This window comes from Sorex araneus, chromosome X, assembly GCF_027595985.1.
Source record: "Sorex araneus isolate mSorAra2 chromosome X, mSorAra2.pri, whole genome shotgun sequence".
Lineage (NCBI taxonomy): Eukaryota > Metazoa > Chordata > Mammalia > Eulipotyphla > Soricidae > Sorex > Sorex araneus.
In genome coordinates this window covers 24782305-24796791 of record NC_073313.1, presented here as the reverse complement: position 1 = coordinate 24796791, position 14487 = coordinate 24782305, and the positions used below count along the sequence as shown (strand labels likewise).

Below are 14487 nucleotides of genomic sequence, written 5' to 3'. Positions count from 1 at the left end.
TTCTCTATCTCGATTCTCCTATTTAAGGAAAGTGCTGAGTTTAGATTAACACTTCAAGGTCTTGACCACTTTTTAATCTAGGGAGCAAAAGAGAGAGAAAATGTTTGTCATTCCAGGAGCATAATCAGTTGAACCGACACACAATGACAGTTAATTCACCAGCGGGATTTGTTGCCATAGCTCCAGCGATTTAACAATGGCCTTTTTCACGAGTGCAGCTTTTACCACAACCTGCCTGTCCTCGCACGACAGGCCATCGTAGTGGCAGTCCAGAGCACAGCAGTTGTCATCGAACAGTATCCCAGAGGGGAGGAGGGGAGATTTGTAGGAGAAAAATAGAGAGTACAGCAACTTGGATATCTGCAAGGCCACTGCAAGGCTCCCGAAGGCCTGGAAAGAGACCAACTTCCACCCCATGACGCAAAAGGACTCGATAGGCAAGAGAAGACTCCAGAAAAGACGACAGCAGGTCAGGAGCAGGCATGGTGTGCCGCTAGGAATGCAACATGGAAGGGGACACCAGTGACAAACGTGCTCCCAAATTTTGGTGCAAGGTAAGGCAAATGCTTTCTGATGATTTTTTGCCTCTGGCTTTCATAGTGGATTCATGGGGCCAGAGCGATATTATTTATCAGGTAGGATGTTTGCCTTACACGTGGCTGACCCAGAGTTCTATCCCCGGCCTGCCAAGAGTGATCCCTGGGCACACAAGTAAGTCCTGAGCACTGCCGGGTGTGCTTCAAAACCAACCACCCCAACAAAACCCTCAAAGAACAAAGTGGATTTAAACGTTCAAGTCATGTCTATGTATCTAATGGACTGGTGCAAATTAATGGAGTCATCTGTGATATGGAAGCATTAGCTGCTCCACCTTAAGATGACACAAAAAAGAAAAAGGCTGCCTAATTTTCTTCATCTTCCTGGATGGCATGAGATGACAAGGACAAATTCTTTCTTAAGAAAAAGTCATATCAGCCTGCCATAGAGGCAGGCGGGGTGGGAGTGGGGGTGCAGAAGGTTAACTGGGGACATTGGTGGTGGGAAACGTGTACTGGTGAAGGGATAGATGTTGGAACATTGTATGACTGAAACCCAATCATGAACAACTTCGTTAACTGTGTATCTCCTGGTGATTCAATTAAAAAACAAAAGGAAAAAATAAGAAAAAGTCATATCAGTATGAAGAAATGTGAATTCAGACAAAGAAAGATGTTTTGCGTGCCTGCAAGCACTGAAGAAACGTTTGAACAAAATATCCATTATTCTGTAAGATGAAGCATGCTGCTAGGAAGAAAAGTCACAAATTGGTGATTTGAACACTCATTTCTAAATGCTTTGCAATGCAACTATCATATAAGAGAGGCACCTTAATGGTCCTTTATTGGTGGGAAATGTGCATTTTAGAGGAGCCTCATGAAATAAGTTCTATATGAAAAAAGTTGAAGGAGGTATAGAAATGGTAGAAAGGACTTGCGATAAAGTGAGAAAGACAGTCGGTCCAGGGGAACCTTTGTAGCATTGATGGAATTTCTCTGCTCCCAGTGGTTTCTGACACCTTGATGCATGGGACCTGCAGTTTTGTGTCCCTGTTCCTCAAAACATGCCTTTCAGAGTATCTGTGGAGAGCTGGCTAGAGCATCTTACTTCTTAGAAAACAATCCGGTTCAGATTCACTAGTCACTTGAGCTACATGACTAGTAGACCATTTCCTTAAGTTGCCTTCTTCCCCATTTGACCCGTGTTCTCTCATGATTTGTTTCCTGTGTTTCTGGACAGACTCAGTGGTGTTTGGGAGACCATGTAAGGATGCCAGGAAACAAATCAGTGTCATATGCATGTAAGACAAGCATCTTTTAAAAATTGAATCACCGTGAAATATTTACAAAGTTGTTTATGAGAATTTCAGTCATACAATGTGCCTACGTCCACCTCCTCACCTGCGTACTTTTCCTACCACGAATGTCCTCAGTTTCACTTCCGACACCCCCTTACCATCCTACACCCACAGCCCACCTCTAAGGCAGACACTTTATTCTCTTATCTCTCTCTCTCTTCTTTTTAGACACTGTGGTTTATACTACTGTGACTGAAAGGGTATTATGCATATCACTTTACCTCTCTTGAGCACTCAGTTCTCATCCAGAGTGATCATTTCCGGCTATCATTGTCATAAGGGTCCCTGGTCAAAGACAAGCATCTTTTCTCTCCAGCCCACTGTTCTCTTCATATTAGGAGAAATTTGCAAGTGAAGGACTCATGAGGCTTTTTTCTATTGTCTTATTTTTATTCTTTTTGTTTATTTGTTTGGGGGACATATCCGGAAGTACTCAGGGATTATTCATAGCTCTGTGCTCAGAGATCAATGCTCATGATCAGGGCATTTTATGTAGTGCCAGGAATCAACGACAGTCAATAATGTGCAAGGTAATTTTCCCCCTGTACTATCTCTCTGCCTCAAGACCCTTGAGTTTTACTAGTTCATCTTATTGAGTTAACTGGTGAATGGGGATTAATTCACTCATGCTTCATTGCAAAAATAGATTTCAAAGAGTACAGCTAGATTCAGCTCCTGGAAGTTCAGATATAGAAAATAATGATGATCTGTCTATGTTCCAGTTTTGTACAATTAAATTTGTACAAATATCAGTCTTTATGCCATACTTTTGTGAACTGACAAATAGCCAAAAGCTTCTAATCTTTTTTTTTACTTTTTTGGGGGGGCATACCAAATGATGCAGAGGGGTTACTCCTGGCAGTGCTCAGGGGACTACATGGGATGCTAGGAATGAACCCAGGTAAGCCACGTGCCAGGCAAGTGCCCTACCCGCTGTACTATCGCTCCAGCCCCACTTCTAATCTCTTGACTCTTCCAGGTCACTTATTGTCATAAGAATGACTGACACTCTGTGTTGCAAGCCATAATGCCCAAAAGTAGAGAGAGAGTATGGGGAATATTGTCTGCCATGGAGGCAGGGGGAGGGTGGGAAAGGGGGGGCATATAATGGGGATATTGGTGGTGGGGAATGTGCACTGGTGGAGGGATGGGTATTTGATCATTGTGTGATTGTAATCCAAACATGAAAGCTTGGAAATATCTCACAGTGATTCAATAAAATTTAAAAATAAAATGACTGACACTTTTAGTCTTTAGTAAATGATATGCATGCCTGGGCTAGGTACTTTACATGCCTGTGATTACATTCAACGAAAGTGCTCAAACTCTTAACCACTAGCCTATTATGCTAATTTGTGCCTCAGTTTCCTACAGTTTAATTAAATGGTTTTATTTATCTTCCTTGGGCAATCTAAATATATCACTAATCGTAACAACAAAGAAATGATTGCATTAAGTTTTATAGCTTGCTTTTCAATATCCCTTTTCTACACAAGCAGATCTCAACTTCTAGCTTAGCTTTCTGACTGCCAGCCATTTTGTACATTGATACCCACAATCAAACACAGGACTATTTCTGGCTATTGCTAATGGTGCTACTTACCAGCAGATAGTTACAAGCATTGATGTTAAATATTGTATCTGAACAGCAAGGCTAATTATGAATTTTAAAATATTTTGAGCTCTCTAGAAATGGAAACTCCTTTAAAATGAGAGAGGTGGTTTTTCACTTTTCACAATTTTAACTTCGGTACTTGATTGGCACTTATTTGGGAAAAGGAGAATGTTTGAATATTATCTCAATTCCTCTTGCCCCAAATCCTGTGAGGTAGGTATTATTTATATCCTCATTTTCAAGGGAGAAAATTGAAACTCACAGAGGTTGAGTAAATTGTCCAAGATAGTAAGGAATTCAGATTTTAGAAACCTATTTTGTTTTTCTTCAAAACTACACGGTCAAACAAGGTAGCTATAAACCATCTATGACTTTATGACTTTAAATTAATTAAAAAATAAAGTTTAAAATTTTGTTTCTGTGGTTCGAGCAATAGTACAGCAGATATGGCATTTGCCTTGCACACAGCCAAACTGGGTTTGATCCCCAGCATCTCTTGTGGTCCTCTAAGCACTGCTAGGAATAATTTCTGAGTGAAGAGCCAGGAGTTAGCCCTGAGCATAGCTGAGTGTGACCCAAAAAGCAAAAAAATAAAATAAAATAAAAATAAAATTTCATTTCTCTGTCACACTAACTACATTTCAAGTTTTCAGTGGCTACATGGGGTTAGCTTGGCACTTTATTTGGATAGTGCGGCTACAGAATAATTCATCATCACAGAAAGTTCTGTTGGATAGCACTGATTATAGCCGTAGTGTCTTTTGAGATACATTAGCACATGTCCTTAAAATATACTGCAGTTCTGTTATAAGTAATATGGGTTTAAAATTTCACAGTCAAAGTTTATTTATTTAAAGTCTCTTCATTTGCACAGCACCCAGTTAACTTTGATCTGCAAATTAATAATATAGATAAGACTCAAGGAGACATTAAACACACTTCAAGAGACCAAAGATTTTTAAGCACCATCAAATAACTCCAGAAGCACTCACTTAGATGCAAGCAATTGATACGATAATTACACATCATTTTTATTTATTCATTTAAACAGGGATCCCCTAAGGTACCCTGGTAGGAAATAACATGGTTAGCCTAGTTCTTTCCAGCAATCCTTCTGCTATTTCTAAATTCAATGTAAAATCATCTTATGCTTCTAATTTCCTTTCCTTTCTTTCTTCGGGTCACAAAGCAATTTGATAGTATAAAACTCGCACTAAAATTTTTACTAATTCAAAATACAATTCTAAAGTCATTGCTTCTTCCACTAACATCTAGGATGTTCTGGAGGGGGCTCCTGTGGACCCACCCCCACCCCGTTTGGAGCCTGGCACATAGTAGGGCTTCTGTAACTCTTTTGATTCACTGGCAGAGACAGTGCTTTTAAGATGCCACTCATGAGAGTGGGACTACAGAGAGGAGATGGCTCATGGGAACTCGATCCCTCCCCCCATTCCATTTCCCTTCACTTTCCTGGCTGCGGACTCTTCATGGTGAGATAAGGGTTTAGAACTCGCGATGAAGAGATGATTTCAAGGTGGGGTGGTGGAGCTGGAGAGCTGCCATCAAGCCATTGAGGAGCTGGAAACTCAATCTGCCAGCTCCTGCAGAGGGGGCACAGCATCGCCATCCCATGGCTCCAGTCATTAGTTAGGTCTGTGTGTCAGGGCTTAAGTATGACATATTAGATCAGACACACTTGCTGGGTATTATGCTTATTTTAGGTGATAGAATAAAGGCAAATTTTGAGGTATTTAGAGAAGACTAACAATAACACTTGCATTTTCACATTTTTTATATCTTTCCTGGGATTTTTTTTTCTTTTTGGGTCACACCCGGCAATGCACAGGGGTTTACTCCTGGTTCTACACTCAGGAATAACTCCTGGCAGTGCTCGGGGGACCATATTGGATACTGGGAATCGAACCTGTGTCGGCCACGTGCAAAGCAAACGCCCTACCCGCCGTGCTATCGCTCCAGACCTCTCGGGTGGTTTTTTTATAGCTTACTATTAATATCTTTTTGATTAATTTTGTTTTGCTTGATTTTATTTATCTTATTTGGGGGCCACACACAGGGTGTTCAGAGGCCTTTTGTGGCATTGTGCATCAGGAGTTGCTCCCAGCAGTGTTGGGCAGGCCGTGAGGTGAGTGTCAAGTATGTGCTCAGCCCCTTGAACAATCTTTGCCACCTGTAAATGCCATTGTAGCAAAACCAAGAAACAATTCCTCAATTTAGCAGTAAGTTTCAAAATATATGATTTCTTGCTACCTGCTTTCTAGATTGAAGGTCATAAGCAACAAAGAAAATGAATACTAACATTTTTGAAGTTAAGCTGTGTGAGCTTTTCAAACCATTCTTTTTTTGTTATTCTTTTATAGAATGGCCATCCTAGTAGAAATCAAGTGTTATATCCTTGTGGTTTTGATTTTCATTTCCCTCGTGGCTAATGACACTGAGAATTTTCCTTGTGGGTTTGTGTGTGTGTGTGTGTGTGTGTGTGTGTGATTATTTGTACATCTTCTTTGGAGACATGTCTATCCTCTGGCCATTTGTGGGGGGTGTTTGTTAGATCGTGTCTGGTGGTGCTCAGGGACTGTTTCTATTTCTGTGCATGGGGGTCACTTCTAGTGGTACTTTAGGGGACTATGTGGTGCTGGCATTGAAGTGTAGTCAGCTGCAGGCAAGACAAGCACCTTAATCCCTGACTATCTCTCCAGCCCCTTAACCTGTTTTGAATTATGTTCTTTGTCTCCAAGTCCCATGTTTGCCCTGTAGCCTGGTTTCTCAACTTTGCCATCATTGATGTTTGGGGGCTAGATATTTGTTTGTGGTGGTGGGGCATTTTGTGCATTGTAAGAGCCCTGCTCTTCTACCAGCACCGCCAGCACCCTACAATCACCCCTAGAAAGGAAGTATGTTCTAAAAGCCCTTCCTGTGCAGTGTAGAAATACAAGGAAACCACTAGGCCTGGATGGAGCAGGAGACACAGACACTGGTGTGAGCGGGTTGAGATTGGTGTCAGAAAGCAGACGGACCTGGGGGTGTGAACTGCTTTGGTGAGTCAATGAACAATCTGATGGATAAACATTAGGGTTAAAGTCAGAAGTAGGTAACATGATGAGAGACGTGATGATTCAACACAAATGGAACTGTAAGACTGTATGCAAAGTAGCAGAAGTGTGAAATATCTGGAACTGCAGTGTTCTGAGAAGGGGAATTTGTTTTGAGCTGATCTCTGGGACTGAGTATCCTCCCTTGAGCCTCTTAGCCATGAAGTGCAAATGACTATTGAGTGGCCTTTCCCCGTTAGACACTCTCATATTGACATTAGACATTTCTCATGTTGGAAGCATCTCAGTGAGACATGCATTCATCTGGGATGGGATCTTTTGACCACTATTTGAGGAGCAGTGTCTGAATCCCTTTTGTCTTAACCCTCCTCCATTGGCATAACGGCAGGGGGAATAAAGGTCACACAGCTGCTTCAAGTCGGTCCATGCTTTCCACTAGTTATTAAAGCAATGCCCGGCCTTCACGGTCTATTAATTAGGTAGGTAATCAGTGCATGCTTCGAGTTTGATATTTGAAACTGAAAGGCAATAAAACCAGAACTCTGCTCAGATTTTTCTCCTAAGCAAATATCAAATTAGGGCTGCAGAGCTAGAATAATAATTTTAAATTATTTCTCCTGAAGGACTTTATTTATTTATTTATTTTTAAAATGGCTTTATTAAGTCATTAGTTTAGTTACAGACATTCCACATTCCAACACCAATCTCACCACCATTGCACCTTCCCACAACCATTATTTCCAATTTTCCCAGCCCCCCTTGAGCCTGCCCTCATAGCAGGCTCTCAATAATTTAGTTTACATTGCTTGTTATAGTTTGCTAAAAGGATGATCAAAAAATATTTCCTTAGGAAAGCCTCTTTAACAAATGGTGCTGGCACAACTGGACAACCACATGCAAAAAAATGGGCGTAGACCTTGACCTGACACCATGCACAAAAGTCAGATCAAAATGGATTAAAGACCTCAACATCTGGGGCTGGAGTGATAGCACAGCGGGTAGGGCGTTTGCCTTGCACGCGGCCGACCCGGGTTTGAATCCCAGCATCCCATATGGTCCCCTGAGCACCGCCAGGGGTAATTCCTGAGTGCATGAGCCAGGAATGACCCCTGTGCATTGCCGGGTGTGACCCAAAAAGCAAAAAAAAAAAAAAAAAAAAAAAAAAAAAGACCTCAACATTAGACCACAAACCATAAGGCACATTGAAGACAAGATCGGCAAAACCCTCCACGATATTGAAGATAAAGGTATCTTCAAAGGTGACACAGAACTAAGCAATCTAGTAAAAACAGAGATCAACAAATGGGACTACATTAAACTAAAAAGCTTCTGCACCGCAAAAGATACAGTGACCAGAATCCAAAGACTATCCACAGAATGGGAAAGGATATTTACACAATACCCATCAGATAAGGGGTTGATATCAATGGTATATAAAGCACTGGTTGAACTCTACAAGAAGAAAACATCCAACCCCATCAAAAAATGGGGCGAAGAAATGAACAGAAACTTTACCAAAGAAGAAATACGAATGGCCAAAAGGCACATGAAAAAGTGCTCTACATCACTAATCATCAGAGAGATGCAGATCAAAACAACCACAAGATACCACCTCACACCACAGAGACTAGCGCACATCCAAAAGAACAAAAGCAACCGCTGTTGGAGAGGATGTGGGGAGAAAGGGACCCTTCTACACTGCTGGTGGGAATGCCGACTGGTTCAGCCCTTCTGGAAAACAATATGGACAATTCTCAAAAAATTAGAAATTGAGCTCCCATTTGACCCAGCAATACCACTGCTGGGAATATATCCCAGAGAGGCAAAAAAGTATAATCGAAATGGCATCTGCACATGTATGTTCATCGCAGCACTGTTTACAATAGCCAGAATCTGGAAAAAACCCGAATGCCCTAGAACGGATGACTGGTTGAGGAAACTTTGGTACATCTATACAATGGATTACTATGCAGCTGTTAGAAAAAAGGAGGTCACAAATTTTTTATTTAAGTGGATCGGCATGAAAAGTTTCATGCTAAGTGAAATGAGTCAGAAAGAGAGAGACAGACATAGAAAGATTGCACTCATCTATGACATATAGAATAACAGAGTGGGAGACTAACACCCAAGAATTGTAGAAACAACTACCAGGAGGTTGACTCCATGGCTAGGAGGCTGGCCTCACATTCTGGGGAAAGGGCAACTCAGAGAAGGGATCACCAACTATAATGTAGTCGAAGGCCATGTGGGAGAAAGGAGTTGCGGGCTGAATGAGGGCTAGAGACTGAGCACAGCGGCCACTCAACACCTTTATTGCAAACCACAACAGCTAATTAGGGGAGAGAACAGAAGGGAATGCCTTGCCACAGTGACAGGGTGGGGTGGGGGTGGGGAGATGGGATTGGGGAGGATGGGAGGGATGCTGGGTTTACTGGTGGTGGAGTATGGGCACTGGTGAAGGGATGGGTTCCCGAACTTTGTATGGGGGAAGCATAAACACAGATGTGTATAAATCCGTAACTGTACCCTCATGGTGATTCATTAATTAAAAATAAATAAATTTATTATTAAAAAATAAATAAAAGTAATACATATTAAAATGTAAATAAATACAATAAAGGAAAATAAAATAAAAAAAATATTTCCTTAGAAGAAAGTTAGTGAAGATTTTTGCATCTCACCATGGAGCCCTTAAGTCTTGTATAAGAGGTCACTAAGATGTTGTTAGAGTTAAGTCTTCTGTGTTTACATTTTGTTAATCGAGATTAGTTGCCTTTTACATTACATCCCATCCCATCTGGTGCTACTCCTGGTTTATCAGAGTTACGGAGTTTGAGAGATTGCACAGTTAAAATCGCAGCTGCGCACTCCAGGGCATCCAAATTTTCTAATGGTGTGATATGGATGGAGTTATATTTCTTTTTTTGACTTCTTTGGTCACACCCGGCAATGCACAGGGGTTACTCATGGCTCTGCACTAAGAAATCACTCCTGGCAGTGCTCGGGGGACCATATGAGATGCTGGGAATCAAACCCGGGTCGGCCGCATGCAAGGTAAATGCCCTATCCTCAGTACTCTTGCTCCAGCCCCTGGAGTTATATTCTTAACTGACTGGTGGCTTTGGGGCATGTGTGTGACTGCCTCCTCAACCCCATAAAATCTGGAGATTTTAGTCACAAAACCCATGCGCCTGATTTTTATAACAAATTAATTTCTCGATGAGGTTCATTCGAGCAGTGGGGTCTGACTGGGAGCATGGTGGCAAGTGTGGAGTGTGGAGGTTTACAGCTGTCAGGGCTCTGTTTGGGTGAGCATAGGGGCTCACCTCCCCCTCTGGGACTTCATTTATTTTTCTTTTAATGCCACCCCCATGGTGCTCAGGGTTTACTCTTGGCTCCATACTTAGTGATCACTCCTGTCGAGACATGGGGGACCAGATTGACTGCAGGGGGTTGAACCCGGGTTGGTCACATGCAAGGCAAACACACTGTCAGCTGTACTATCACTCCAGCTTCTTCTGAGCAAGACTTTAATAACCTGTATGTGTTGGTTGGAGCGATAGCACAGCGGGTAGGGCGTTTGCCTTGCACGCAACCGGGTTCAATTCCTCCGTCCCTCTCGGAGAGCCCGCAAGCTACCAAGAGTATCCCACCCGCACGGCAAAGCCTGGCAAGCAATCAGTGGCATATTTGATACGCCCAAAACAGTAACAACAAGTCTCACAATGGAGACATTACTGGTGCCCTTTCGAGCAGATCGATGAGCAACGGGATGATGGTGATACAGTGATACAGTGATACAGTGATGTGTTGGGTAAGGAGAACAAAGAAAGGCAATATCTTTTGTGTCATATAATTTTTGGTGGCGTGGAGCGTTGCTCTGCAGACAGTGGGGTGTTTAGCAGCATCACTGTTCTCTATTAGATGCCACTGGTATTGTCTCCAAGTTGGGACAGCCACAGATCTCTCCAGACATGGTGAAGTGGTCGTGCTAGTGAGTAAAATTGCCCCATTGAGAAGATATTTCTGGGCTGGAGTGATAGCACAGCGGGTAGGGCATTTGCTTTGCACGCAGCCGACCCGGGTTCGAATCCCAGCATCCCATATGGTCCCCTGAGCACCGCCAGGAGTAACTCCTGAGTGCAGAGCCAGGAGTAACCCCTGTGCATCGCCAGGTGTGTCCCAAAAAGCAAAAAAAAAAGAGAGAGAAGATATTTCTTCTCACTCATCATCCCCTAGTTCCTTCAGGGTGTTTGTTATGTTTTAGTCCACATCTGGCAGGGCTCAGAGGCTACTCCTGGCTCTATGCTCAGGAATCATTCCTGGCAGAGCTCAGATACCATACACAGTGCTGGGGATGACACTGGGGATGGCTGTATTCAAGGCAAGCACCTTACCTACTGTACTAGCTCTCCAGGATGTTTTTGTTGTTTATCAGGGGTTGGGGAAAGGAGGAAAAATGAACTAGTGGGTTTTGGTTTTATTTTGCTTTGTGGTACCAGGAACTGAACCCCAAAATACATGCATGTAAGGCTTTAGCACTGAACTATATCCTGAGTATTTAAACCTTAAAAGGTACTTTTTTTGCTTCTAGAGATCAAACCCAAAAGAACCAAAAATTATATCCAGGACATCTCCATTCTGCAGACAACTGTTTGAAAAAAAACTTGACTGAATCAAAATTACTTGTCCAGTATCAAATGTTGGTCTGCAGCTGAGCTGTGCAGAGGTTGGGGGTTTCTTTTTTTGGTGGGGGCCTTGTGATGCACAGGAAGCAGGGAGGGTGTCACAGGCTATTCTCAGCTAACTGGGGCAACAGTTCATACCAGAGCCAAGCCAGAGATTGCCCAGGCCATCCCAGTAGTGCTCAGGTGCCCCATAGGCATATATATACATAGATATATATATATACATATAGATAGATAGCTATAGATATGGTTTTGGGACCACACCTGGCAGTGCTTAAGGCTTACTCATGGCTCTGTGCTCAGGAGTGTATCTTGGTTAGCTTAGGGGACCATATGAGGTGTCAGGGATAGAACCCAGGTCTGTCCCATGCAAGGCAAGTACTTACCCACTGTACTATCTCTTCACCCCCTCAAAGGCTTTTTAACTATTTATTTTATTTTGATTTTAATTACAAAATCATGATTTACTAACTTGTTCATAATACAGTTGTTTCAGGCATTTAATGTTCCAGCACAAATCCCATCACCAGTATGCACTTCTCTCCATCAATGTCCACAGTCAAAGGTATTTTTTATTTTTTATTTTTTTTTGATGGCCTCCAATAGTATTTATTTTTATTGAATGAAATTCTTTTTTTTTTATAGTTTATTTTTAATTAGTGAGTCAACGTGAGGGTACAGTTACAGATTTATACATTTTTGTGCTCATGTTTCTCCCTTACAAAGTTTGATAACCCATCCCTTCACCAGTGCCCATTCTCCACCACCAGTAAACCCAACATCCCACCCCCCCTTCCCAGTCCCGTCTCCCCCCACCCCACCCTGCCACTATGGCAGGGAATTCCCTTTTGTTCTCTCTCTCTGGTTAGGTGTTGTGGTTTGCAATAACGGTGTTGAGTGGCCATTGCGTTCAGTCTCTAGTCTATATTTGGCCCGCATCATCTTTCCCCCACATGACCAACAACCACATTTTACTTGCTGTTCCCTTCTCTGAGTTGCCCAGAATGAGAGAACAGCCTCCAAGCCATGGTGACAACCTCCTGGTACTTATTTCTACTATTCTTGGGTGTTCGTCTTATAGTCTATTATTCTATATTCCACAGATGAGTGCAATCTTTCTATGTCTGTCTCTCTCTTTCTGACTCATTTCACTTAGCATGATACTTTCCATGTAGATCCACTTATATGCAAACGTCATGACCTCATTTTTTCTAACAGCTGCATAGTATTCCATTGTATATATGTACCAAAGTTTCTTCAACCAGTCATCTGTTCTAGGGCACTCGGGTTTTTTCCAGATTCTGCCTATTGTAAACAGTGCTGCGGTGAACATATAAGTGCATATGTCACTTCGACTATACTTTTTGGCTTTTCTGGGATATATTCCCAGCAGTGGTATTGCTGGGTCAAATGGGAGCTCAACCTCAAGTTTTTTGAGAGTCGTCCATACTGTTTTCCAAAAGGGCTGAACTAGCCGGCATTCCCACCAGCAGTGTAGAAGGGTCCCTTTCTCCCCACATCCTCTCCAACAGCGGTTGCTTTTGTTCTTTTGGATGTGTGCTAGCCTCTGTGGTGTGAGGTGGTATCTCATGGTTGTTTTGATCTGCATCTCTCTGACGATTAGTGATGTAGAGCACTTTTTCATGTGTCTTTTGGCCATTCATATCTCTTCCTTGGTAAAGTTTCTGTTCATTTCTTCGCCCCATTTTTTGATGGGGTTGGATGTTTTCTTCTTGTAGAGTTCAACCAGTGCTTTATATACCCTTGATATCAACCCCTTATCTGATGGGTATTGTGTAAATATCCTTTCCCATTCTGTAGATAGTCTTTGTATTCTGGTCGCTGTTTCTTTTGCGGTGCAGAAGCTTTTTAGTTTAATGTAGTCCCATTTGTTGATCTCTGTTTTTACTAGATTGCTTAGTTCCGTGTCATCTTTGATGATACCTTTATCTTCAATATCCTGGAGGGTTTTGCCTACCTTGTCTTCAATGTACCTTATGGTTTGTGGTCTGATGTTGAGGTCTTTAATCCATTTTGATCTGACTTTTGTGCATGGTGACAGATCGAGTTCTAAGCCCATTTTTTTGCATGTGGTTGTCCAGTTGTGCCAGCACCATTTGTTAAAGAGACTTTCCTTGCTCCACTTCACATCTCTTGCACCTTTATCAAAGATTAGATGATCATACATTTGAGGTTGTGTGTGGGGATATTCCACCCTGTTCCATTGGTCTGCAGCTCTGCTTTTGTTCCAGTACCATGCTGTTTTAATTGTTACCGCTTTGTAGTAGAGTTTAAGGTTGGGAAGGGTGATGCCTCCCATCATCTTTTTCCCAAGAATTGTTTTAGCTATCCGTGGGCGTTTATTGTTCCATATAAATTTCAGGATTGCTTGCTCCGCTTCTTTGAAGAATGCCATGGGTATCCCCATAGGGATCGCGTTAAATCTGTATAATGCTTTGGGGAGTATTGCCATTTTGACAATGTTTATTCTCCCTATCCATGAGCAGGGGATATTTTTCCATTTCCTCATGTCCTCTTTTATTTCATGAAGTAGCGTTTTATAGTTTTCTTTGTAGAGGTCCTTTACTTCTTTAGTTAAGCTGATTCCAAGGTATTTGATTTTCTGGGGCACAATTGTGAATGGGATTGCTTTTTTCATGTCCCTTTCCTCTGTCTCATTGTTTGCATATAGGAAGGCCATGGATTTTTGGGTATTGATTTTATAGCCTGCGACTTTACTGTATAGGTCAATTGTTTCTAAGAGTTTCTTACTAGAGCTTTTAGGTTTCTCTAGGTATAGTATCATATCGTCTGCGAATAGTGAGAGCTTGATTTCTTCCTTTCCAATCTGAATCCCCTTAATATCTTTTTCTTGCCTGATGGCTATTGCTAATACTTCCAGTACTATATTAAAGAGAAGTGGTGAGAGTGGACATCCTTGTCTTGTCCCCGATCTCAGAGGAAAAGCCCTTAGTTTTTCTCCATTGATGATAATGCTCGCCATAGGTTCATGGTAGATGGCTTTGACTATCTTGAGAAAAGTTCCTCCAAAACCCATTTTGGTGAGAGTTTTTATCATGAATGGGTGTTGGATCTTGTCAAATGCTTTTTCTGCATCTATGGATATGATCATATGGTTTTTATCTTTACTTTTGTTGATGTGATGTTGATTGATTTCCGAATGTTAAACCAACCTTGCATCCCTGGGATGAATCCCAC

At 42.0% G+C, this 14487-nt stretch overlaps 1 protein-coding gene across 2 annotated transcripts in view; it reads left to right on the top strand.

The window, feature by feature from the left end:
* The first annotated feature begins 273 nt into the window (after positions 1–273).
* The window catches only part of PCYT1B (phosphate cytidylyltransferase 1B, choline), a 143163-nt gene continuing 128949 nt past the window's right edge, over positions 274–14487 (top strand). The window contains exon 1 of one of the 2 annotated variants that reach the window (XM_055120925.1): positions 274–554. In XM_055120925.1, coding sequence (XP_054976900.1) covers positions 507–554 — 48 coding nt within the window. In that variant the 5' untranslated portion in view covers positions 274–506. The remainder of the gene's footprint in view (positions 555–14487) is intronic. The other variant, XM_055120922.1, reaches the window with a different exon arrangement.